At 39.2% G+C, this 24,701-nt stretch overlaps 1 protein-coding gene across 12 annotated transcripts in view; it reads left to right on the top strand.

Annotated features, from left to right (window-relative positions):
* The window catches only part of GRIP1 (glutamate receptor interacting protein 1), a 716,930-nt gene that overhangs the window by 620,157 nt on the left and 72,072 nt on the right, over positions 1 to 24,701 (top strand). For all 12 annotated transcript variants that reach the window (XM_055238452.2, XM_055238455.2, XM_055238451.2 and 9 more), the window contains 3 exons: positions 579 to 724; positions 12,363 to 12,443; positions 24,523 to 24,592. In XM_055238452.2, the coding sequence (XP_055094427.1) occupies positions 579 to 724; positions 12,363 to 12,443; positions 24,523 to 24,592 (297 nt within the window). The remainder of the gene's footprint in view (positions 1 to 578; positions 725 to 12,362; positions 12,444 to 24,522; positions 24,593 to 24,701) is intronic.

The raw sequence follows: 24,701 nt of genomic DNA, 5'->3' as shown, positions 1-24,701 counted from the left end.
TTTCACAGCATCATTTTCTGCTATGCATTTCTGGTACCTGCTATCTTTGAATGGCTAGTAAATTATGAAACATTGCTCAATGCAGGAAATGCAAGATGTGATGAACTCTCTTCTGACAATAAAATTTTATGTTCTTGATCAGGTTTGAAAAGAGTAATGAGCATGGATGCCTTTAACTAGCAGATTTTGTCCATCAAGGGACTAGAAGCTATATTAATTTAAAAGGAGAAAAATCCATAAATAAACATATCCTGAACTTCAACTTCAATAGTTTCTGCCGTGGGGGAATATACATTCATCATTACTAAATATTGGTTTGGATCAGATTCTAACAATACCATGGTTATGAATTATTAATTACTTCTCTGGGATACTTCAGGATTCCCCTGCTCACAATTATAACCATGAATTGCAACAACATACGACGTTGAATTTGACCTATATGATGCCCACAGCATTGAATAAGCAAGACCAAATTATGATGCTATTTTGCAAGGATCAAGCAAGGTAGATTTGGCAAGCTCAGCTTGGTAATTATTTACTCCATCTACAACCTCTCACATGTGGTTCTAAATTAGATGTGGGGTGCTACAGATTGGAGACAGAGTGATGGCCATCAATGGAATTCCAACAGAAGACAGCACCTTCGAAGAAGCCAATCAGCTCCTCCGAGACTCTTCAATCACGAGCAAGGTCACACTGGAAATCGAGTTTGATGTTGCAGGTATAATCATATCATCTCAAGTCAGTGACAGAGTCAGGAGTGGACTGCATGTGAGTTATATTGGTTATGTGGCAGAGAGGAAACTATTTTATATGCTGAACGTGCTTTTGTTTAGGAGGTTTGGGTGTTGTTTTGAATTGAGCATTGTTTTGGATTATTCCTTAAAATGTCACCACAAGAACAACTGAAAATAAATGTAACAAATTGAATAAGTAATAGCCACAACTATAGAGGCGATAAAAATAAATCATGTGGCCTTCATTCTTTCTTTCTTCTGTATACTAGAGGAACCATATTCTTCAGTCACAGAGACAAGTAAAGCCTCTCTTTGACCCTTCACACTGCAAAGAACACATGAAACTTCTTTTGAGAGCAATGAAAATTCCCGAAGTGTATTTAAACAAGCCCAGGTGGCAAATATTTAGTTTTTAATGTTAAAGAGAAATGACAGCAGATACTTGTTAAAAATGAAAAGGAAGACTTTTATTGGAAACTACTGCAGTAGGGGGTCAAGAATATTGCAGTAGGCCAGGCATGGTACCTCACGCCTTTAATCTCAGCATTTTGGGAGGCCGAGGCAGGTGGATCACCTGAGGTCAGGAGTTCGAGACCAGCCTGGCCAACTTGATGAAACCCTGTCTCTACTAAAAATACAAAAAATTAGCCAGGCATGGTGGCAGGCACCTGTAGTCCCAGCTACTTGGGAGGCTGAGGCCAGAGAATCGCCTGAACCCAGGAGGCGGAGGTTGCAGTGAGCTGAGAGCATGCCACTGCACTCCACCCTGGGCAATCTGGGCAACAAGAGCAAAACTCCATCTAAAAAAAAAAAAAAAAAAAAGAATATTGCAGTAGGGGAGAGAGATTGAACCCAACTCCAAATATAGCCAGGGCAGTCGGGAATTTATAGCCAGTGGACAAAGTGAAGAGGAGGGAGTCATTGAATGAAAAATTACTAAAAGGAACTTGATTAAATATCAAAGGTGGGGGACCAAGGAAATTCTCCCTAAACTGACTCAGCAGGATTCTTGCTAAAATTGGGCTCCCAGCCCAAAAACAAAGCATAGTCAAGAAGAGGGCTCCAGGGAGCCAAACTAAAGTTTGGTTATAGGCAGAATCCTGATCAGTAGCTAACAGGTGTGTGGATTTTAGAGATTGGTGCTAGTTCCCATTTACAAAAATTGTCTTCACACAGTGAAAGACTACCTCACAGACCCAATAACCCTTCCCAATTAGTAAAGATATGCTTGTGGACTCAGGGATCACATTATTCCAACAAATACTTACTATTTACCATGGGTCAGTTATGCCCGTACACAATGTAGATGTAATAGTAAACAAGAAAGTAAAAAAAACTTATACTTTTTAAAAAGCTTATATCGTATGAAGCTTATATTATAGCAGCATACAGAAAGTTAATTTAAAAATTAACAAATATTGCCCAGTGTGGTGGCTTACATCTATAACCCCAGCACTTTGGAGGCCAAGGCGTGAGGATCACTTGAGCCCAGAAGTTCAAAACCAGCCTGGGAAACAGGGAGACCTCATATCTTAAAAAAAAAAGTTTTTAAAAATTAGCCTGGCATGGTGGTGCATGCCTGTAGTCCCAGCTACTCAAGAGGCTAAGCTGAAAGGATCACTTGAGCCCTGGAGGTCAAGGCTGCAGTGAGCAGTGATTGTACCACTGAACCCCAGCCTGATTGACAGAGTGAGACCCTGTCTCAAAAAAATTAATTAATTAAAATTAACAAATATAAATTTAGAGAATAAGTGCTCTGAGGAAAATACAGCAGGATAGAGGGTTAGAGAATGACTTTAGGGGAGCTAGTTTTGTAGGCTGATGCTCTAAGGACTGACATTTGGGCAGGGATATGAAAGCTGAGAAGGGTAAGCCTTGTAAGGCTCTTGGAAGAGGCATTCTAGGGAGAGGGAGTAGGCAGTGTAAAGACCCTAAGCCAGAACAATTAGCTTGCTGGAGAAACAAGATAAAGGGCTGTTCCTGGAACAATATAAAGGAATTGGGTTTGGATTCGGTTTGGATTTGGTGATGGAGTTAGAGGGGTTAGAGAGACCGACTAATGCAGTGCCTGGTAAGGAATTTAGATCACATTCCAAGTGTAATGAAGCCGTGGAGCATTTTATGCAGAGGAGCTAATCTGAGGAATGTTTTAGAAAGAGCCTTCTGACATAGGAGGGGAAAATAGCAGAAGCAGAAAAACCAGTTAGGAGATTCTGGCAGTTGGACAGGTAAGGCATGATAATGGCTTGACACAGTGGTAGTGCTGGAAGTGGTGATAAATAGTGGAATTTAGGACATGGCTTGAAGCAGAGCTAGTAGCACTTGTTTATGGGTTGGATATGGAAGATGAGGGAGAAGGAAGAGCATGAATGGCTCCTGAGGTGTGAGGGTGAGCAGTCAGGTAGACAGTGATGTCTTTAGCTGAGCAGACTGGAAAAGGGGAAATTTGGAGATAGGAAAAATAATTCTATTTTAGAGATGAGTTGGCAAATCCACTGCTAATACTAGAGAAAAAAGAGAAGCATGTCTCTTCCTGAATTCAAATGACAGTTATTGAGCACCTGTTACTAGGTGCTAAGCACTGTACTATTTTCAGATCATTGAAAGAGAAAATAGAAAGGATCCATATCCTCAAAGAGCTCAAAGCTAAATAGGAGAGAAAGAGCTGCTGAATGGTAATAATGGACTTGCCAAATTTGTGTTGCCACTGGAATGCAGAAAGAGGGGCCCAGGAGAGAGTAGTGCAGGCATTACCTTGGAGCCTAGGATTCAGGGTCTGGGCTGGATAGCAAGACCGAGGAGTAACCAACATGGCAGTGATTGTTAAAGTCACTGGAAAAAAGGAGACCCCTAAGGAAAGAGTGCCAGTAAGAAAGGGACCAAGGAGGGGACTCTGCCTGAGGAATACTGAGACTTAAAGGGAAAAAAAATGTGAGCAAAGGCAATGAAGGTGTATCTTGAGAAATGGAAGGAGAACCAAAAGAAGGTGGCATTTTGGAAGCCAAAGAAAGAATTTCAAGGCAAAAGTCACTGTTGATAGCTTAAATGTACTATGGAGAACTCAAGTAATATAAGGTAGGAAATGTCCTTTGGATTTGGCCATTAAGAAGAAAGACATTGCCATAGTATGAATAGATCTGAGAAGTAAGGGCAGAAGTCAGATTGCAGTGAGCTGAGGAATGAGTGGAGAGTGACAAGTACAGAGATGCTCTGCTTGCTGTCTGCTTTAGGAACTGGATTTTGGAAGAGAGTTTGGCCAGAAAAATGCACTGAATGGATGAAAGAGACTGGAGACCACTGTGGGCTCCTCTTTTGAGAACTTCTGTATTTACTTATATACTTGTTGCTCTATTTTATATTGTATTATATCCTTTATTCAGTAGTTCTCAACTGGGGTCAATTTTGCCCCAGGGACATTTGGTGAGGTCAAGAAATTTAGCTGTAGAGAAAGAGACAACAGATAGTGGGAGACTCAAAGTTCAGATGGGTGTTATTTTGTTTTGCAGCTTTGTTTTGTTAAGATTGGAGAGATTGAGCATGTTTGGGGCCTGACATGAATGAGGGAGAGAAGAGATAATAATGGAATCAGATCCACAAAGGAATGAGAAAGAGAAGTCCAGGACAGAAGGTAGAAGACCTCTTATGAATTTGTAGAAAAGGTTGTGAGACACAGAAACACAAACATCACATGTCCTCACTTAACTGTGGGAGCTAAAAATTAAAACAATTGAACTCCTGGAGACAGAGAGTAGAAGGATGGTTACCAGAGGCTGGGAAGAATAGTGATGATAGTGGGGAGTGGGGATGGCTAATGGGTCCAAAAAAAATTTGGAAAGAATGAATAAGACCTGGTGTTTGCTAGCACAACAGGGTGACTGTAGTAAAAAATAATTTAATCATACATTTAAAAATAGCCAGAAGAGTATCATTGGATTGTTTGAAACCCAAAGTATGGGTACTGGAGGGGATGGACACCCCATTTGCCCTGATGTGGTTATTGTGCATTGCATGCTTGTATCAAAGTATCCCACGTAACCCATAAATATACATGCCTACTATGTACCCACAAAAATTAAAATAATTTTAAAAAAGAAAAGAAAAGGATGTGAGAATATAAATATATTTTTAGCTGGCTTTTTAGATGGTTCATGTAAGAACTGTCAAGCAAGGGAGAAAAGATCAGCAGCTTGGAGGGTTGAAAAGAATGAAGATTTAGAATAGCAAATCAGAGGAATGCATGAGGAAACCAACTAGAAGCCTGTAAAAGGATATTCAAGCAGTGTCTGGAAGCTTCAAGTTTAGAGCAGCATCAACCTACACAGTGGAGAAAGTTGTTGTTGTTTTTTATTTTCAGGAGACCTCAGCTGCCAAGTAATAAGAGCAGAGAAAATGAATGATTAGATTGAGCCAGAGATTGAGGTTTCCAGAGAAGGTTCAACAGAAGAACTAGTCAGGGAGGTTCAAAATGTTTCTGGGAGAGCAGATGATAAATTATGATAGTAACATCATAATTATTATAGTAATATTTATCAAATGCTTGCTCTGTGGCCTGTCACTTTCTAAACGTGGTGTGTGCATCAAATTGTTTAATTCTTATGACAGCAATGGAGAGATTACTATGATTATGTCCTCAGAAAATTGAGGCACACATAGTTGATGGTAGGCTGGAATTTTAACCCAGGCAGTCTGGCTTCAAAGGCCACACCTGCAGCACTACACTACACTAAACTACTGTGTTTGAAAGAATCTAAGTGGGAGAGATGGGAATCAATAATAGATCAGCCTGATAGACTGAGAGAAAAGGGAAGACTTAAGGAACTAGAGATCTTCAGGAAGAAAAAGGGATAGTGAGAGAAAGGAATGAGGGAGCTGATGTCTAGGAGATTGAGGCCCAAGTGCTGTATTAGAGTTTAGGATTTCAGAGAAGGTCCAGCAAGACTTAGGGTGGTGATTTGCAAAAGTAGAGTGGAGGTAAAGATCCTCAACTAGGAGATCTGAGAATTGGGAACACAGTGTAATGGAAGGACCAGCCATGCAGTGAAATCTCACAGAAGGATGGCAGGACTTAGAATTAGGAGGGGAGTATAAACTAGCTGAATTGCACATGCCAGGCACAATTCCACAGAAGAAGCTTTGCAGTAGCTGCTTTCTGTCATGTTTGGGTGGTTTGGCTCACTTCATTCAGGTCTTTGCTCAAATGTCACATGCTCAGAGAAGCCTTCCCTGAGCATCTATCACTCTCTATTCTCTTGCCCAGATTTATGGTTCCGCTTAGCCCTTCTCACACTCTGACCTTATATTGTATATTTATTTGTTTATTTTCACTCTCCTCCAGTGGAAAAACCTATGAAATCAGGGACTTTGTGGGTTTTGTTTATGAATGTACACCTAGCACCCAATGTATTGCTTGGAATACAAGAAGCTCTCATTTGGTCAATACTCAGTGAATGAGGCCAGGCATGGTGACTCACGCCTGTAATCCCAGCACTTCGGGAGGCCAAGGTGGGTGGATTACCTGAGGTCAGGAATTCCAGACCAGCCTGCCCAACATGGTGAAACCCTGTCTCTAATAAAAATATAAAAATTAGCCTAGCATGGTGGTGTGTGCCTGTGATCCTCGCTACCAGGGAGGCTGAGGCAGGAGAATCACTTGAACCTGGGAGGCGGAGGTTGCAGTGAGCCAAGATCATGCCACTGCACTCCGGCCTGGGCAACAGAGAAAAAAAAAAAAAATACTCCGTCTCAAAAAAAAAAAAAATACTCGGTGAATGAATGGATGGAGAGCAGTTGGCTCTACTGAGGAACTGGGATCAGGAACTTCAGACTGCATCAGGAGCTGAGATCATCCCCACTGTTTCTCTGGGGTTCCTGGTCTCTCAGTGCTGCTTGTTTCTGCATATCTGCTCCATTTGTCCCTATAGACAAGTTTTCTCTGACTTTTTATTGTATGTAATTGTCCCATCTTTGCTAAAGTACCCAGCCAGTTCTAATTTCTCATTCCCAGGAGAAAGAATCTAATTGGCCCAGCTTAGGTTTGGTATCCTACCCTTCTAGTCAGCTATGACCAAGGAAGAATCAGGTAGGACTTTTTAAGGATGGGTCAGATGGTGGTGAAGATATGGTTTTCAAAGAAGGCTGTCCAGCAACCCCAGAATGTACAATAACTACAATAACACAACATTAATGGTTAATTATTGTTAACTACAATAACAGAACATTAGTGGTGAAATGTCTCTTGTAATCCAATACCTTTATTCATTATAAATGGGGAAACTGAGGCTCAATTGGGGAAACCCAAGGTCACACAGCAGGGTGAATGGTAGACCTAGGTCAGTTGACTTGGAGTCTCTCTTCCCCATATCACATTGCACTGACTCTTCAAAGAGATGTTACCAGGATGAAGCAATTAGAGCAGGAGTTCTAAACCTCTGCCCTACTGACATTCTTTGTTGCAGGGAGGTGATTTGTTGAACATTGTGTGCACTATAGAACATTCAGCAGCACCCACTCACTACATTCCAGTTGTCAAATTACCAGCACAATTTAGTCTTCTTCATAAGCAGTATCTAAGTATTTACTTGTGAATATATATGTGTGTATTTTAATATTTGTTGATTGGATACTTTAATATCTTAAATTTAAGCTCCTAAAAAATAGGAACTGTGTCTGTTAAACCCACTTTGTTCAGTACCCATCTTACTTGATAAGGGACAGGAAAAGGAAATGTAAGTTCATCTCCCACTGCCCTTGATTGTTCCAGAAAGTAACCCACTTCAAATAGATGGAAATAATACAGAATAGGGCAAGAAAAGCTATGTTCCCATCTTGTTGTTCCTTCCTCATGACAGACATCACTAGTTGACACCAATATTCTCCCGCTGAGCCCAGATACAGCATCATAGTCCTCAATAAAACACTCTAGTTAGTCATTACCAACCTACTAGTATCTACTGGAAACTATTGGATCCAGAAAAATCCTTTCTAGCCAGTCAAGAACTTGGGACATTGGTGGGGAATCATTGGATGTGAGTTGTTTCAAGACTGTTCAGTACTTCTGAATTCACAATTCACTCCTAATTTTCTGGATGTAAGCCATCCATTTCCAAAATTCTGCCTCAGAAATATTTTACAACCAGATATTAATTCCCAAACCTTTGGACCTCAGAGACAAATTCCTCTATTTTATAAATATCTTAAGTGACACGGAGTGGTTAAAAAAGCTTGACTCATTTTTGCCCAAATCTCTCCCTTTTCTCCTTTTTTTTTTTGGAGACAGAGTCTTGCTCTGTTACCCAGGCTAGAGTGCAGTGGTGCTATCAACCTCCATCTCCTGGGTTCAAGCAATTCTTGTGCCTCAGCCTCCCAAGTAGCGGGGATTATAGGCATGTGCCACCAAGCCTGGCTAAGTATTTTTGTATCTTTAGTAGAGACAGGGTTTCACCACGTTGGCCAGGCTGGTCTCAAACTCCTGAGCTCAGGCAATCCTCCTGCCTCAGCCTCCCAAAGTGCTAGGGTTACAGCTGTGAGCCACTGCACCTGGCCCCAAATCTGTCTCTTTAAATATAGGTACTATACTGCACAAACAGCATGGTAACTTTAATGAAATTGTTTTAAGTTAAAGGTGCTTATAACCCCATCATGCTAATAAATACGTTTCAATTTTTTATATTCCTTACCAAAATCCTTACCATACATATAATTTTATAAAGCTGTAACCATAATATATGCACAATTTATATTTTGCCTTGTTTGTTACTGTCTTTTAAACACCAATCTCTAACTAATATCATGAATAATACCTGAAGTTTCTACTTTAAGTCTGAAGTTATTTTGTTGGGAAAAAAACATATATCTTTGTTCTGGAAAGAAGTCTCAGTGAGAATCCTATCAAATAATGCTTACCATCGTTATGGAGCCCCCAGTGCCTTTCTCTGCATTGGTGGGAGTTAAACGTTCACGTTCCTCACAAAGGGTGTCCGCATTGATGAATTACGATGTGGTTGTTATCTTACTGTACTAACAATGAATGCTTCAGGCAGAAAAGCAGACCACTTGGAAAGAAGGAGACCTTTGTTTACCCAAATGTGTTTTTAATTATATTATTAACAAAGATAAAGCAAAATCAGGGAAGTACAAAATAATTACATGCGAGTCTAACAAAATAAACATCATTTGTTCTTAGATTCTATGTACTTCCTGTAAACCTGCTGTTTTTCCAAATATTGGACCTTTTCCTCTTTACTAGTGTTTCTTTAAGAAACCCCAAATTAAATATGCCTTTGCTTTAGCAGCCAAATAATCATATAAAGAAAAAATAACAAATATAAAATAAATCATGTTGGCATTTAAAGATTAAAATGAAGCCGCAGCTTGATCAAAGAGATTTATTATTTGATATTTGTTCATCATTATGAATATTTCAAATCTCATATAGTCAGAAGTGATTCATTACTGTTTTCCAGGAAGTGATAATATCTCCTGCAGTGTCATTAACAATGTTAATCTTGGTCAAGTTTCCCTGGATTAAAAATTTATAAAAGCAAAATATTGCTGTAGTAACTATTCTAGAACAGCATTTTCTGGCCCTTGTGTTTCAAAGACCCCACTTATACAAGCTTAGCATCATGGGCAAGATGCTATATACATATACAGATATACAGATACACATGTACAAATATGTGTATGCTCCCCTCCCCTTTCACAGAGAACTGTTTCTTAAAACAGAAAATATTAAATGGGTAGCACAGGTGCAGTGGCTCCGCCTGTAATCACAGCCTTTTAGGAGGCTTAGGTGGATGGATCACTTGAGCCCCGGAGTTTGAGAACAGCCTAGGCAACATGGCAGAAACCCCGTCTCTACAGAAAATACAAAAATTAGCTGGGCGTGGTGGCAGGTGCTTGTAGTTCTAGCTACTTGGGAGGCTGAGGCAGCAGGATCACCTGAGCCTGCAGAGGTCAAGGCTGCAGTGAACGGTGATTGTGCCACTGTACTCCAGCCTGGGTGACAGAGTGAGAACCAGTCTCCAAAAAAAAAAAAAAAAAAAAAATGGTCACACGTTTGTGAAATGAGTTCTACAAATACTGATGCTTCATGCACATTTACTTATGGGCCATTTGTGTGCTTTATCCAAGTAATCAAATCATTTATTTCTGCTATGCCCGTAAACACTTGTGTGGAGGCTTTCTGCATGCCCTCATCCCATTTCCTCTACCGAATCAATGTGTTCATCAGGGATCTTTCAGTTGCCAGCAAGAAACATGCACTCCACCTAGTTTAATCAGAGAAGAGGCATTCACTGGAAGCACAATCTGTGTTTCACATCCAGGAAGGGCTAGAATCTGACTTCAATGGCTGTCAAGGCCAGGCACAGGCTCTCTCCTCATATACACTTGTTTCTTTCTTCCTTCTCTCTGCTGACTGGCTGCTGGTGCATATGGGCAAAACCTGGCCACTTCCAAAGGCCCTCTCTGCCCCCAGTGTGCATACTAATTCCAAATTCTTAAACTGTTACTTTGAAGGTGGAAGGAAGGTGGCAATTAGCCTTTTGTTGTTAAAGCACGGTATGGGAAGGATTCAGGAAAGGCATAGATTGGAAAAATATTTTGTAAGGAAATATTTATTACATTTGCAGCTCCTGAAGTCAGGAAGTAAAGCACACCAAAGTGGTTTTTGACCTACTTCATTTCTCTTTTTCAGATTAGCCAGTCTTTTTCAAATCTCCTGTGGGAAATAATTTTCTCTATCTCAAGTCCTATTGAGAAATTGAAAGGGTACAAATTCTTAGTGAATCAATAAACAAATAAATATATATGGATTCACTTCCTGGCCCATGAGAGTGTTAGCTGAAGACAACCCCGAAGTCAAAGGTGTTAACTCAGTCCGTGACACTTGGTCGAGGGAGGAAGTGGGAAAGGCAGCTGATTGCCTCACTCCCCTCTGAAGTAAATAAAAACCAGAGCGAAGGAGGGAGGCCAGAGAAGGAAGACCCCGTAGCACCACTGATGCTGAGAGGGTCAGTTTGGGGATCCTTTTTTATAGGTGGCTTTCTAAAATCCAGGCGGGCCCAGGGAAATCAAATTTCTATTGTGTGCTCCAGTTTAACGCTGCATGGCGAACCTTCTGAGTTGAAAAATCAGATTCTGGTCTTGTGAGACATTTAATACCTGAATTTCTCCTCGGAAAGGATGAGAGGTCAAGAAGAGCAATTCAAGGCCAAACAAAGAAGGGAGTCCTCTCTCTGTTTCCATGAATCCAATCCTAACCATCACCTCCACTTTGCACAGACTCAAATGTGTTAACTATGTGATTAGTAAATTAAGCTAAGGGCCTGAGTGCCTAATAGTTCTGCTGTGGTTAATTGTCTGTGTGCCGGATGGGCACCTGCCTTGAGTCAAGCTGATCAAGCTGGCCAAGTGGATAGCTCACCCATCCCACAATCCTCTCCTTATGCTGAAGTTTCCACTGGTCCTGAAGCCTCTCCCCACTTCTTTCCAAAACCGTCAGAAAGGACTATAAAGTCATTAGCAACTTGGCATGAATAGATGCTATCTCTTCAATGGGTATTTCCATTTTAACCTTATCATTAATTAAAGGTCTTTCTGACTGTTAAAGGAATTTTAAGAAGAGTATATTTAAGAGTCTGTAGCAATTTCTTCCTTTCTCAGACATTAATTAGGTCTGGATAAAATCAGCTTAGCTCTGTCCTGGGTTGAGATTCAGCCAGTGCACACTGGTTCTCTCTCTCTGTTGCTTTGATATTAGCTTACTTCTATACTGACTGGCCAGTATCTGAACCCACTTTCACTCCCTTCCAGTGCCCTGTGATCCTCTCTGGAATCTCTAAAAGCTCCTCATTATACAGAAACTAAAGGATCATTTAATGTAGTTGGAATCTCCTGGGTCCCTGTGTTCCAACTCTGTGGTCAGCATCTAGTTTGATTGGTTGTTTTAGTCTTTTTGATTGATAACCAGTACTGTTTTGGTTGTGAAATATTTTGAATGTCACTCCCGATTCTACCTCTTTAATTGTACTTTTTACATTACAAATTAAGGCACCTCTCCACCCACTCTCACTGCCCAATCAGCAACCATCACACCAAACTGACATCTATCCTGAAATCTGTTCTCCCAGGTACCTTCAAACAATAAATAGCGGTGGAGGTGGGGGGAAGAATTACTGAATAGCACACTCTTGGAAAATATGGTTGGGGGTGGAAAGAATATAATAGGACCTAAGGTTCTTAAACTTTACTATGCCTGAGAATCACCTAGAGATCTCTAGGCCTCATCTTTAGAGATTCTGATTCATAGATTGGAATTATTCAGGAATCATTATTTGTAACTCCCATTCCAGGTAAATTTGATGTAGATGGTGCGTGCATCACACTTGAGAAATACTGAACTCAGCTGTTGGTGTGAATTATGCACAGTTGCCTGTGGATAGGAAGTGTATTCATCACCAGGAGCTTAATTTACCAGGATTTTAAAGGCATTCATCTTACTTCAGTTCCTACAGTTTTAGCTACATATGATTATGATGCAAGTATTCCTAATGCATTTTTATTGATGGTGCTCCAGTCCTCAGTGTTCTATTAACACATCCTTTTTTGTTTTGATATTAGAGTCTGTCATCCCAAGTAGTGGAACATTTCATGTAAAGCTGCCTAAGAAGCACAATGTGGAACTTGGAATAACCATAAGTTGTAAGTAGAAGTTATTTCTTTTAAATAATTTTTAAAGGCATTAGAAAACTGTGTTGTCAAATGGTTTGCAGGTGTAACAAATATTTTATGTGTCTTTGCCAAGTTTTTATGTCATGATACAAAAATGTGGAGTCAGTCACACCTCCAGCACTTACTGGCTGTATGAATGGGGTGAGTTACTCAAACTTTCTCCAATCTTGTATTTCTTCATCTGTAAAATGAAAATAAGGATAGCTAGAAAATATAGGATTGCTTTAATTATTGAATAAAATCCATATTTATATACCTAGTACAGTGCTTAGCAAGTGATGAGTCCTGGTGAGATAAACATGTATCTCACACAACTAGATAAATAATTAGATGAGAGATAGATGCATATAGATTCTCTACATTTTATATTGTGAATTATTAGTATATTGTATATATTATATATATTATTAGTATATTGTATATTAATTCACATACTATATTGTGAATTAAGTTTTTATAATCTATTTAACAAAAATTACATTTATTTACTTTTAAGACTATCTTCCCATCTGTCCACTATGCATCTATAATCCTTTCACAAGACTAAAACAATGTCTCTTACTTTAAGTAAATCCTTGAATTCCTCCATAGTGAACAGTGTCTGGAAAACTGAACCAGAAAGAAAAGTGGAGCATATAAATGTACTCAATTCCCTCCTTTCCTCGGGCTTTAGTTTTATAACTGCTTTGGTAAAAACAACTTTGAAAATGTTAGCTCCAATGGACTTCTATAGAACGGAAATTGAGGGTTTTGGGGGGCTTTTAGTATCCATAGACTAAATGCATCCATAAATGTCCCAAGAAAATGAAGCAAATATTAAATGCTTAAAGACCAAAAGAGACATAAAGGTAATGACTGTGACCAAGAGCTGGTTTCTTCGAGAAAGAGTGATGAGGCCACATAAAAGTGCCTCACTGCATTCTGTCAGATAGCATTTCTGTCAGTGGTTCAGGCAAAAAATAAATAAAAGTTCTCAATTGGGCAGTATGAAATGGTGCTGTCTGATTCAACATGGACAATATAAATTTAATACTGAAAAATGAAATTTTATTTATAACCAGTAACCCACACATATCTACTGCAACACTAAAAAGAATGGTACTGTAATTCAAAATAAATATTAAGAGCAAGAAGCCACATGTATGGGAGAGAGCCTAGATCCCCCCAAACCCTAATGTGACCTAGTGGGAGAAAAGTAGAAAGATGGAATGGGATTTTAGAGACTCCAGCACTATCCTAAGTGCTCCTAAAGTCGTTTATTCCTTTAATTGGGTCACTTAGCCTCTCAGTTTGTTCACTATGCAGCAAAGATGGTATGTCACTATAGTGTCAACAACTAGGGCTACTAAAATTAAGAAAGCATATCAGAATTTACTGTTCCAAACATATTTAGGGCTCAAGATGGCTTCTGCATGCAAACCCTCATGCAACTTTAAGGTTATTCTCTTTTGTTTATTCCAATCCATCCATTTATTCTGTCAGAACTAGCTGTGGGAGTGGTGCGTCTTGGAGTTATGCAGTATATAGCCTGCCTCTGCACACAGAAACCCTGCCCCAACTTTCATTCTTTCATTCTTCTGCCTTCCCTCAACAAATGCATTCTGAGTGTCCACCATGCTCTAAGCCCTATGCTAAGTTTTAAGAATTTACACCATGTCCTTCTAGATGCTTCCTGCTGGTTGGTATTGTGAAGTCATCTATTCCTCAGAAGCTTCTATCACCACTGCCACACAGTTATTTTATTCTCAAATTTTAAGTAGGAATATTGTCTTTAATTTTAATACAATAGATGTATTCTTAGTTACAAATTAATATAAATAAAAAACATAATTTAGTCAGAAAGTATCCATCTAAAAATAGCCTATGGTGTATTTCTTATTAAAAAGTAGACATTTGTATGCTAATTTGTTTGAGATGTAGTCTTGTACACAAACTACAAAATATTTGTTTTATTCACATGAAGAATCATTTAATATTATGCTTTATGATGGTGTTTTGTTTTGCATGAGTGTTTTACCTCTAAAATGGGTTTTAGTAGCAATAATGGCAACAATCTAAAAACCCCCATAAAGATGGCTTGCATTTTAGCCAGCCACAAGCAAACGCATTCATGGAAGCTGAAAGTGTTATGCTATTCCTGGACAGAGAAATGATACATGAGCTTGTCAAACATGCTTGTCAGTTCTTCTAGAGCTACAGCTCCATTTACACAACTAATCATCACCACCAGGCTGACTTTTGTGTCTCCTCGTGGAAAAGACTCGTATTTTGCCAGATGACGAAGCAGACTTTGCTCTTTAAAAAAAAAGAAAAAAAAGGCCAGAATCCATTTTCATTTATGAGTTAGTAAAATCCTGAGGCCTAGCACAGTTCCTGACATACAATGTGCTTATATAATACCTCCGTTTGCCGAGTGAATGAATAAGAAGCTTTACCTGCAAATGTTTTACTAAGCACTATGTACTCCAAGAAATGAGCTTCCAAGGGAGATGATGAATGAATATAAATGTTTGTGCAAAGGCTGATGCATGGACGGAAGAAAGATTGACTTGGAAAATGTTAAGAGCAAGGACTCACAGCCTAGACTCTCTCATGCCCTGATTCCCTCAACCTCTCTGTGCCAAGTTTCTTCATCTAGAAAATGGTGTACATATTACCTTCTTCATAGCATTGTTGACAAGATTAAATGAATTACTATATGTAAAATGCCTTAAACACATTGTGAACCCTAGCAAACGTTAACGATGATGATCTTCATCATTATTTACTTTACACACAGAGCCTTTTGAAATATTGTATTATTTATTTATGTTTTATTTTTTTAAACAAGATCTCACTCTGTCACCCAGGCTGGAGTGCAGCGGCACTATTAGGGCTCACTGCAGCCTCAACGTCCTAGGCTCAAGCAATCCTCCCACTTTAACCTCCCAAGTATCTGGGACTACAGGCATGAGCCACCATGCCTGGCTAATTTTTTAAATTTTTGTAGAGATGAAGTCTCACTGTGTTGCCCAGGCTGGACTTGAACTTCTAAATTCAAGCGATTTTCCTGCCTCAGCCTCTTAAAGTGTTGGGATTACAGATGTGAGCCACCATGCCTGCTAAAATATTTTAAGCACAGCTCCAGCCCACAAAATCTAGTGCCAACATAAGAAGGAAATCTGGGAACCCTCTTCTCAGACACACACAGATACTGTTAGTGAAACCGAGGTGCTGCAAGGACTTGATTCTTCTCACTATCTCTATACCAAGTCCTCTTTCTGTCGTCTTCACCTTGTGCAAGCTCTGAGTATTAAGAAACAGCCCTTCATCTCTGGAAGCATACCAGCAGAGCCTTTACAGCTCACTCTTCATACCTAATTGACTGAGAAATTAGTCTGTCTGATTTTAGACACAGTGAGCAGTTTCAGACTAATTTTCTTAAGTTCCAATGACACATTTGCGGCATATTAGCACCAGGCATTACTTTTATTGATGTTATTGCTATAATATAGAGTGATTTATTGTAGCAAATAAAGTGGAACAGCCTAGCAGAAGGATGCAGTTCAGGACTGGACGTCACATCCTGATGCCTCCACACCTTAGCCAGTCAGAAATCCCAGAGCTCACACCTTCCTGCACAGCCCACCTCTCTTTCGAGTCAGCGAATCCTGATTGTCTCGGTCACGTCCCATTATCAGTGAAGTCCTTTTTACATGGGTGTTTTCTCTTGAGGTTTTATTACAGGGGTTTGTGTCTACTTTGTACCAGGCATGGCACTATGCAATTCTGTGTGTTTTCTTACTTAATCCTCAAAGTAGCTCTGTGACATCTATCTCCATTTTACAAAGAGGAAAGAACAACTCAGCTGGGTAACCTGCCCAAAGACCAGGGGCTAATAAAAAGTGAAGCAGGGATCCAAACCCATTGTCTCTGACTTAGCACTGGCTTTATTTTCACCACACCACTCATCCCTGTCACCATCTGATTGATGAAACTCCCCATATCCTATATCAGAAAAAGCAAAAGGCAGTATTTTGTGAGTACAGTGAATTCACTGGCTTTCCTTTTTAGTTCTGACTGAATTGTTTGCAGGAACAAAGGCTTGCTTTATTTTCTTATAAAATCATGAAGCAGCCTTTGTGATGACAAGCACAACAAATCTGTCATTTTTCCCATAAGTCTTAAAGTGTATTTAGAAGAGATTGGTTCCTATTATTTTGCCAACTTTGCAGTAAAAAGCTTTACTCACTGCTCCATTTCAAATCAATTAACTTGTTTTACTTACCATGTATGATGTATACGGTTGCAATTAAAGTAAAGCTGAATGATTAAGAGTTTGTATGTGTGTGTGTGATGATGAGTGGTTTTTAAATTTCTGAGGTCAAAATGTTACCAAACCAAACTTGGGTCCACTTGCCCAGCATACAGAAAATGCCAAACACTGACACTAGGATTTTCAGCGAGAGAAAGTGAAGCATTTGTTGCAGGGCGCCAAGCAAGGAGAATTGGGCAACTAATGCTTAAGACTTGAACTCCCTGATGGTCTAGATGGTTTTTAAAGGTAGAAGGCAGAGGTTATAGGCAAAGTCATAAATCGATACATGGAGACTTTACATTGGTTTGGCCCCAAAAGGCAGGTATCTTAAAGTGGGGGCTTACAGGTCATAGGTGGATTCAGAGAATTTTTTTGATTTGCAGTTGGTTAAAGAAGCAGGGCTTTGTCTAAAAACTTAGGATCAGCAAAAAAGGAATGTTAAGGTGTGGCCTTTAGGCGTGACTCTCTCCAGGCCTCTCAGGAAGAAATTTAGAACAAAAAACGGTAGAGTTTAGTTCTCACTTCTCCCTTATCTCCATGAGATCTCTGAGGTCTATGTAATGGTGGTCAGCATTTTCCATCTGGTGTGGGTCCAGGTTTCTGAAAAACAACTTAAGAACATATGTTAATATATTATCTTTTAGTTTCTATGGGGAACCAAAATGCTTTGTGATTCTGACTTGCTTGGGAAACTATTAAGTTCTCAGTATTGTATCTTCTTGCTTATAGGGTTGTTCATTGACTTTTCAAGCCTACCTAGGTGCCTGGAATTTCCCTTGAAAATACTATTTTTTTTATTTTTCTATGTTTGGGAGGGGGGGGTGCTCAGCAGGCCCCTAAGAGGGGTCCCTGCTCTGTTTCAAAAAGGCAGTAGCTTGAACACACAAACCTTTACTTCTTCTCCCACCCTACACTCCACTTTAAATGACAATATAAGATTTTTTCAAAGGGCGAAAACTCATAAGGACAAAAAGAAAAGGAAAATAGACAACAGCAACCAAATTCGGCAAAGAAGATAAAGAAACATGAATTTAACTAAAGAAGCAGAGGGGAAGCTGATAATGAGCCTGATTTCTATCCTGTACTCCAAAGAGGTTCAGGGACCAGAAACTTCGGGAAGTACATTTGATGGAAAATCCTAAGGCAGGAGGATTGGTTAAAAGACTGCTAAGAGTGACCTTAGTGTTTAGATGCCTTCTCCAACTCCCAAATACCCTTCCCCTACCCTGGCAGAAGCCTAGAGTTTTATTCTCTGGAAAGCATGCAATAGAGAATTCTTTGGACTGAGAGCACACAGCTGAATGCAGCAGTACTGCTTTAAAAATGGAAATTAGGTGAAGGTTTGCATACTGAATATTGAGACTGAGAGCCTTCTTCCCCTAGGAAGCTTAAAGAAGCCAGCTAGCCAAGCTTAATAGCCTTCAAGTGGTAGGAAAAATCAGGACCATCTGATCCAAATAAACAGCCTGGCCTCAACTTAACACTTAAGACCTGTAGTCCACAAGCCCTACTTGGGTACCCAAGCTTTTGAACAGCTCTTTAGGACCACACTCTTTAATATAAACAGACAGCTAAGAGAAAAATGGACACTTGAGGAATAATCTAATATGCGAGGCTGTCACCAGAAACAAAGAAGGAAATCAGAGAATTAGCACATGCAGGAAGAAGAAAACAAACCAAACAAAGAGAGAAACCTATCATTGACATCATTAGCAACAAATATATTGCATTCATGAGGTAAGTAGGGAGTGCATGCTATTACAAAATGACATTCAGAGGGGGAAAAAAATGGGCCTTGAAAATTAAGAGTATGGCAGAAATGAAAAAACTAAACTTCTGTACAAATATTGGAAAATAAAGTTAAGGAAAATGTCCAGAAATTAGGACAACAAATAAATGAAGAATCTAGAATAGATAAGAAAATTATACAGGTTGAGTCCAAATGACACAACATCCAGGTGATAGGTGTTACAGAAAGAAAGAGGAAAGAAACACATTAAAGAAATAATTGTATAAAAGTCTTAGAAATAAGGGATTTATTTCCAAAATGATGGGTCCATACCTATGGATGGAAATACCCACAGAAAAGCTTGTCATCAAGAGATCTGAGAACCCTGGACAAAGCAGTGATCTTACAGGGTTGTGGTGCTGGGGCAGCAGGGCATGGTGGGGTGTCATACAATGTGTTACAATAATACAAACAATAATCAAATAATCAGAATAGCATCAGGCTTTTCTTTTTTTTATTTTATTATTATTATACTTTAAGTTTTAGGGTACATGTGCACAACGTGCAGGTTTGTTACATATGTATACATGTGCCATGTTGGTGTGCTGCACCCATTCACTCGTCATTTAGCATTAGGTATATCTCCTAATGCTGTCCCTCCTCCCTCCCCCCACCCCACAACCGTCCCCGGTGTGTGATGTTCCCCTTCCTGTGTCCATGTGTTCTCACTGTTCGGTTCCCACCTATGAGTGAGAACATGCAATGTTTGGTTTTTTGTCCTTGTGATAGTTTGCTGAGAATGATGGTTTCCAGCTTCATCCATGTCCCTACAAAGGACATGAACTCATCATTTTTTATGGCTGCATAGTATTCCATGGTGTATATGTGCCACATTTTCTTAATCCAGTCTATCATTGTTGGACATTTGGGTTGGTTCCAAGTCTTTGCTATTGTGAATAGTGCCACAATAAACATATGTGTGCATGTGTCTTTATAGCAGCATGATTTATAATCCTTTGGGTATATACCCAGTAATGGGATGGCTGGGTCAAATGGCATTTCTAGTTCTAGATCCCTGAGGAATTGCCACACTATCTTCCGCAATGGTTGAACTAGTTTACAGTCCCACCAACAGTGTAAAAGTGCTCCTATTTCTCCACATCCTCTCCAGCACCTGTTTTTTCCTGACTTTTTAATGATGGCCATTCTAACTGGTGTGAGATGGTATCTCATTGTGGTTTTGATTTGCATTTCTCAGCATCAGGCTTTTCAACAACAACTCTGGAAGCTAGAAAGCAATGGAAAAGTGCCTTCAAATTTCTAAAAGAAGGATTGCCAGCCTAGAATTATTTACTCAGCAAAGTAGTCAATCAAATATGAAGGTAGAAAATGACATTTTCAGCTCTACAAGGTCTCAATAAACTCTTCTCCCTTGCACTCTTCCTCAGAAGCTATTGGAGAATGTGCACCACCAAGAGTGAGAGAAAGTAAAGCCAGAAACAGGGAGAGTTGGGTTCAGGATTCAAGGGATCGAAGGATACAAGAGAGAAGAGAAGAGAACCTCTGGGTTCCCAGGGTTTGTGGGAAAGAAGTCCCCAAGATCTGTGTAGCAAACCTAGAAAGCAACCAGTCCAGACAGATTAGCAAACTCTGATAGAATTCCTGATAAGATTTGACACATTGAGAGAAGATTTATATATCCTGGGAAATATGAGGAGTTGAATTAATAATAAACACAAGAAAACAAAGCAAACAAAAACATCAAGACATCAGATAACTAAAGGAAATACATATTCTGCAGAAAAGGAAAGAAATCATGGAATGCTGTATGACTTACCTCTGGATGCTGTTGACATAGTCATGCTAAAATAAATACCAAATGTTGATTAATAAATACCAAAAGTTATGACAAAATGGTCTTGGGAAAATGGAGGGACAAGAAGGGTATATGAGTATGTTAGTGGTCTAGAGGTGGGAGAAATTAACTCTTCATCTTTCATAATAGAAAGTAAATAGAAAATGACTAACACCAAAAAATAATTTGGTAGTAATAGTCATATATTATTTAGCAATACGGAAACAGCCAAAAGAATTGAAAGCATCTGGGGAAGCAAGAAATTGAGGACGGCTCTTTCAGAATTCTTGACTCTTTAAATTGTATGTGTATATATTTTTGGTACAAAGAAAATACATTTTAAAAAGTAATATAGTAAGTCGTTTCCTTGTGAGTACCAAGAATGTATATCTATAGGCAGCACGAAAAATCTTAATATTGCAGTGTTATTAAAATGGATTCTCGTGATCTGGGATAAAATTTCCAATGACATTGCCTTGCTGGATTGCAGAAGAGCTGTAGACACACATGATGATGATGAATTCTGAACAAGCTTGTAAATGACTCAAACAATGCAAATCTAGTAACAACAAAAACACTTGCATTGGAGATACAAGTGATGAGTTTGAATTAAAATCATTTCATAAAATATGAATGGGAAAGAGGCAGTACTAATATATATCATATAACACAGGATTTAGCATCATTGCTCTTTTTTGTCAGGCTTTCAGTTGTGTGTTCGACCAGTTCAGCTGAAATTTCAAGGAGTTTGAAATTTCAAAGAGTTGTGTTGTTTTTTCTTTCTGTTTCAGAACTTAATAAGCTTTTGTTGCCCTTTTCTGCTTAACCACACTCTTGGAAGTATTCAATATCCTTCCCCATCCCCATGTGATGTGTTTGTATGGATTTCCCACTTGGAATCACTTGACAGAAGAGAGAAAACTATTTCATGCCTAATAACCTCAGGAGATTTAACCAGCCCTGCCTCTCCTTTTTATTCAACTTCTCTGGAGTTTCATAGCCAGTGCCCAGAGCAGAGGCGTTTGTCTCATAGTTGGTGTTCAATAAATATGTACTAAATAAATGAATGGTTCTGTGGAGAACTCCAATCAAATTCCAAGCACTGAGTGAATGCTAGTGTATTCTCATTCAAAGGGTCACAAACTCAGAAGCCTTCATGGGTGAGGCAACTCAGTGAGTGAGATCAGCCCAGTGAGGATAGAGGCACATGAGAAATCAAAGGCTCCATCTGAAGGAGGTAGTGGGAAACTTAGTCCATGTTGTTAAACAATAATAGCAACAATAAACATTTATGTAATTCATTATGTGTGCACTCATCCAATCTCTTTACATATAATAGCTCACATAATCCTCCCAACAAAAACTATATGGTAAGCACTGTTATTCATCAACACCATTTTGCAGATGAGGAAACTAAGGCATCTAAGGACTGTGTGCTCAAGCACATATAGCTAATAAGTGGTAGAGCCAAGATTTTGGACTCAACAATTCTGGATGCCAAGTCCTGTCTCTCAATCATGACACCATATTGCCCATCTATTTTTTTAAAAGAAGCCATGTATCTATATAAAATCTACTAATTTGTAAGTGTTGGCAACTAAATATTTTTAAAGCACTACCAGCCAAGCGAATCATGCTTGGTTTGTGACTTCTTCTTAGGTAGTAGAAAATTAAAACATGGGGCTAGGATACGCAAACCATGACTGGGCCCCCGGACCATGCATAGCCACATTTAACATGCATGGTGGTGATGGGCAGGATCTCATACAGATCTGGATGACACACTTCTGGGTTCAACCCCATCATCCCAGTGGGCATCCACCCTATTGAGTCCATTAAAGGAGAAGGAGAAGAATCTAGTAAATGTGAAAATGGCCACCATACATGTCTGTAGACCATGAGTAGTTTCAAACTCCTCTGCAAAGCTGCGTAGGTTTGACCAAGACCTTATAGTACTATTTTCCTCTCTTTCAAGGATGACAGAGATAGGTCTGATGTATTTTGTTGCCTCTACTATTGTTTGGTTTTACAGACCATTTCAGTGGAACATGGATTTTTTTTAAAAAGCCAAAGGAAACATTGAGTGCTATGTGATGGTTACTACAGCTTGGCAAAAATATGGTGTCAATTCATTGGCAGATGCTAGAAAAGCTGTACTTGCTGGTTATAACAAAGTTTTATTTTTGTGCCCTATGCCCAGAACAATTTGCGGTTTTGAAATATGATGTAACTAGAAATCCTGGATGCTTATATGCCTCTAGAGGCATTCTATCAAATCATTGAATGAAGTTTTAAATTATGAATTAACTATAGTGAAGAGAATGTTTTGCATTCTTTGCTGGAAGCTAAGAATAATGATTAAATGAAGTCCCATTAGCATTTACTATGGACTAATTTAGACAGTGGGTAAGGTATTGGTATATGTGTTTTCTTTTTCTTTAAATGTTGTATTAAGATATTAAGCCATCTGTTCTTGTGCATAAACATTTTCCTGGGATTCAGATGGGATTATGGGATATGGTATGGCTCTATGATTATTATGGGGTGATCAGACTGTTTATAATAAAGTCTTACTTTAGGGGCCTGTTAATGCTCTCTGAAAGGAAACCACTCCAGCCTTCAGGTTGGCAAAATATCTCCTCTTGGAGGCAAATTGTTTTTCGCAAATGTTGGTATGGCTAATTTTAAGGATCCGATTCCTAAATTAAGTGCAAACCTCTAATTCAAGATTTTTTTTTTGTATTTACATGAACTATAATTAGTTTCTAAGGTTAATTCTAAGTTGGCTCATTTGTAATTGTTTTTTATTCTCATAAATGGAAATATTCCTGAGAAAATTGATAAAAACCCAAAACTGACCACTGTGCAGTTTAATAGTTTTATCTAAAAATTCAATAAAAGTTACATGTACATGTTTAGAACATGAGCATGTATAAAAATTTAGTTAACTAGCAACAAAATATTTACTAAAAAAAAAAAAAGAGTCATATTCCAGTAGCTTTCTAAGTATGAATTTGTGAGCAGAATTTAAAGATTTAGAGTCCATCTAGCAAAAGATTACCTTGTGAGGAAAGAAAAAGAACTTGATTGATTGATTGATTGATCGATTGAGATGGAGTTTTGCTCTGTTGCCCAGGCTAGAGTACAGTGGTGTGATCTTGGGTCACTGCAACCTCTGCCTCCTGGGTAAAAGCGATTTTCCTGCCTCAGTCTCCCAAGTAGCTGGAACTACAGGCATGCGCCACCATGCCTTTCTAATTTTTGTGTTTTTAGTAGAGATGGGGTTTCACCATGTTGGTCAAGATGATGTCGAACTTCTGACCCCAGGTGATCCTCCCACCTCAGCCTCTCAAAGTGCTAGGATTACAGGCCTGAGCCACTGTACCTGGCCAAAAAAAAGAACTTTAAATCAGTGATTCTTATCCACTTTCCCACTCTACACTGGAGTAGTATATGGCATATTCCCATCAACAGTGGTGTCTCCTCACTGGAAAGGAATAGAAGAAGGGGTAACTAAGGGGAGCCCCCAATTGATTTTTTTTTTTTTTTTTTTTTTTTTTTTTTGAGACAGAGTCTCGCTCTGTCACCCAGGCTGGAGTGCAGTGGTGCAATCTCGGCTCACTGCAAGCTCCGCCTCCCGGGTTCACGCCATTCTCCTGCCTCAGCCTCTCCAAGTAGCTGGGACTACAGGTGCCCACCACCACGCCTGGCTAATTTTTTTTGTATTTTTAGTAGAGAGGGGGTTTCACCGTGGTCTCGATCTCCTGACCGCGTGATCTGCCCGCCTCGGCCTCCCAAAGTGCTGGGATTACAAGCGTGAGCCACCACACCCGGCCTGATTTTAATACTCTCCAACTGAGATACCCACCTTTCAGGTCCTCTCTTGAGAATTGCTTATTAAAATAGATTTAAATTAAACGGGTACTTATCCAATTGCTTTCTCTAATTACAAATTTAAAGTGGCATTGCTTTAGTTTTTATGTTTGTAAATATTTTAGCACAAACATTTGTAAAGACATAATGTGCATACTTCCTAATTTATTTGCTGACCATCTTTGTTTTGCATACAAATGTTACTTGCATTAAGTTATCATAAAACAGGGGAAATGTACAGTAAGGGGTGAATAATGGATATAAAGATGTGATTATTCTATCTCCATTATTACAGCACCATCCAGTAGAAAACCAGGAGACCCCCTCGTCATTTCAGATATCAAGAAAGGGAGTGTGGCACACAGGTAAGGAAAATGGATTTGCTGATTCATTTTAAGGCCTCTCTTAATTTAAGTATACATGACACCTTCCACACCCAAAGCAAACCTTTCTAATGGGTCACTGTATTTTCAA

This window comes from Symphalangus syndactylus, chromosome 13, assembly GCF_028878055.3.
Source record: "Symphalangus syndactylus isolate Jambi chromosome 13, NHGRI_mSymSyn1-v2.1_pri, whole genome shotgun sequence".
Classification (NCBI taxonomy): domain Eukaryota; kingdom Metazoa; phylum Chordata; class Mammalia; order Primates; family Hylobatidae; genus Symphalangus; species Symphalangus syndactylus.
This window is presented reverse-complemented; position numbering and strand designations above follow the sequence as displayed.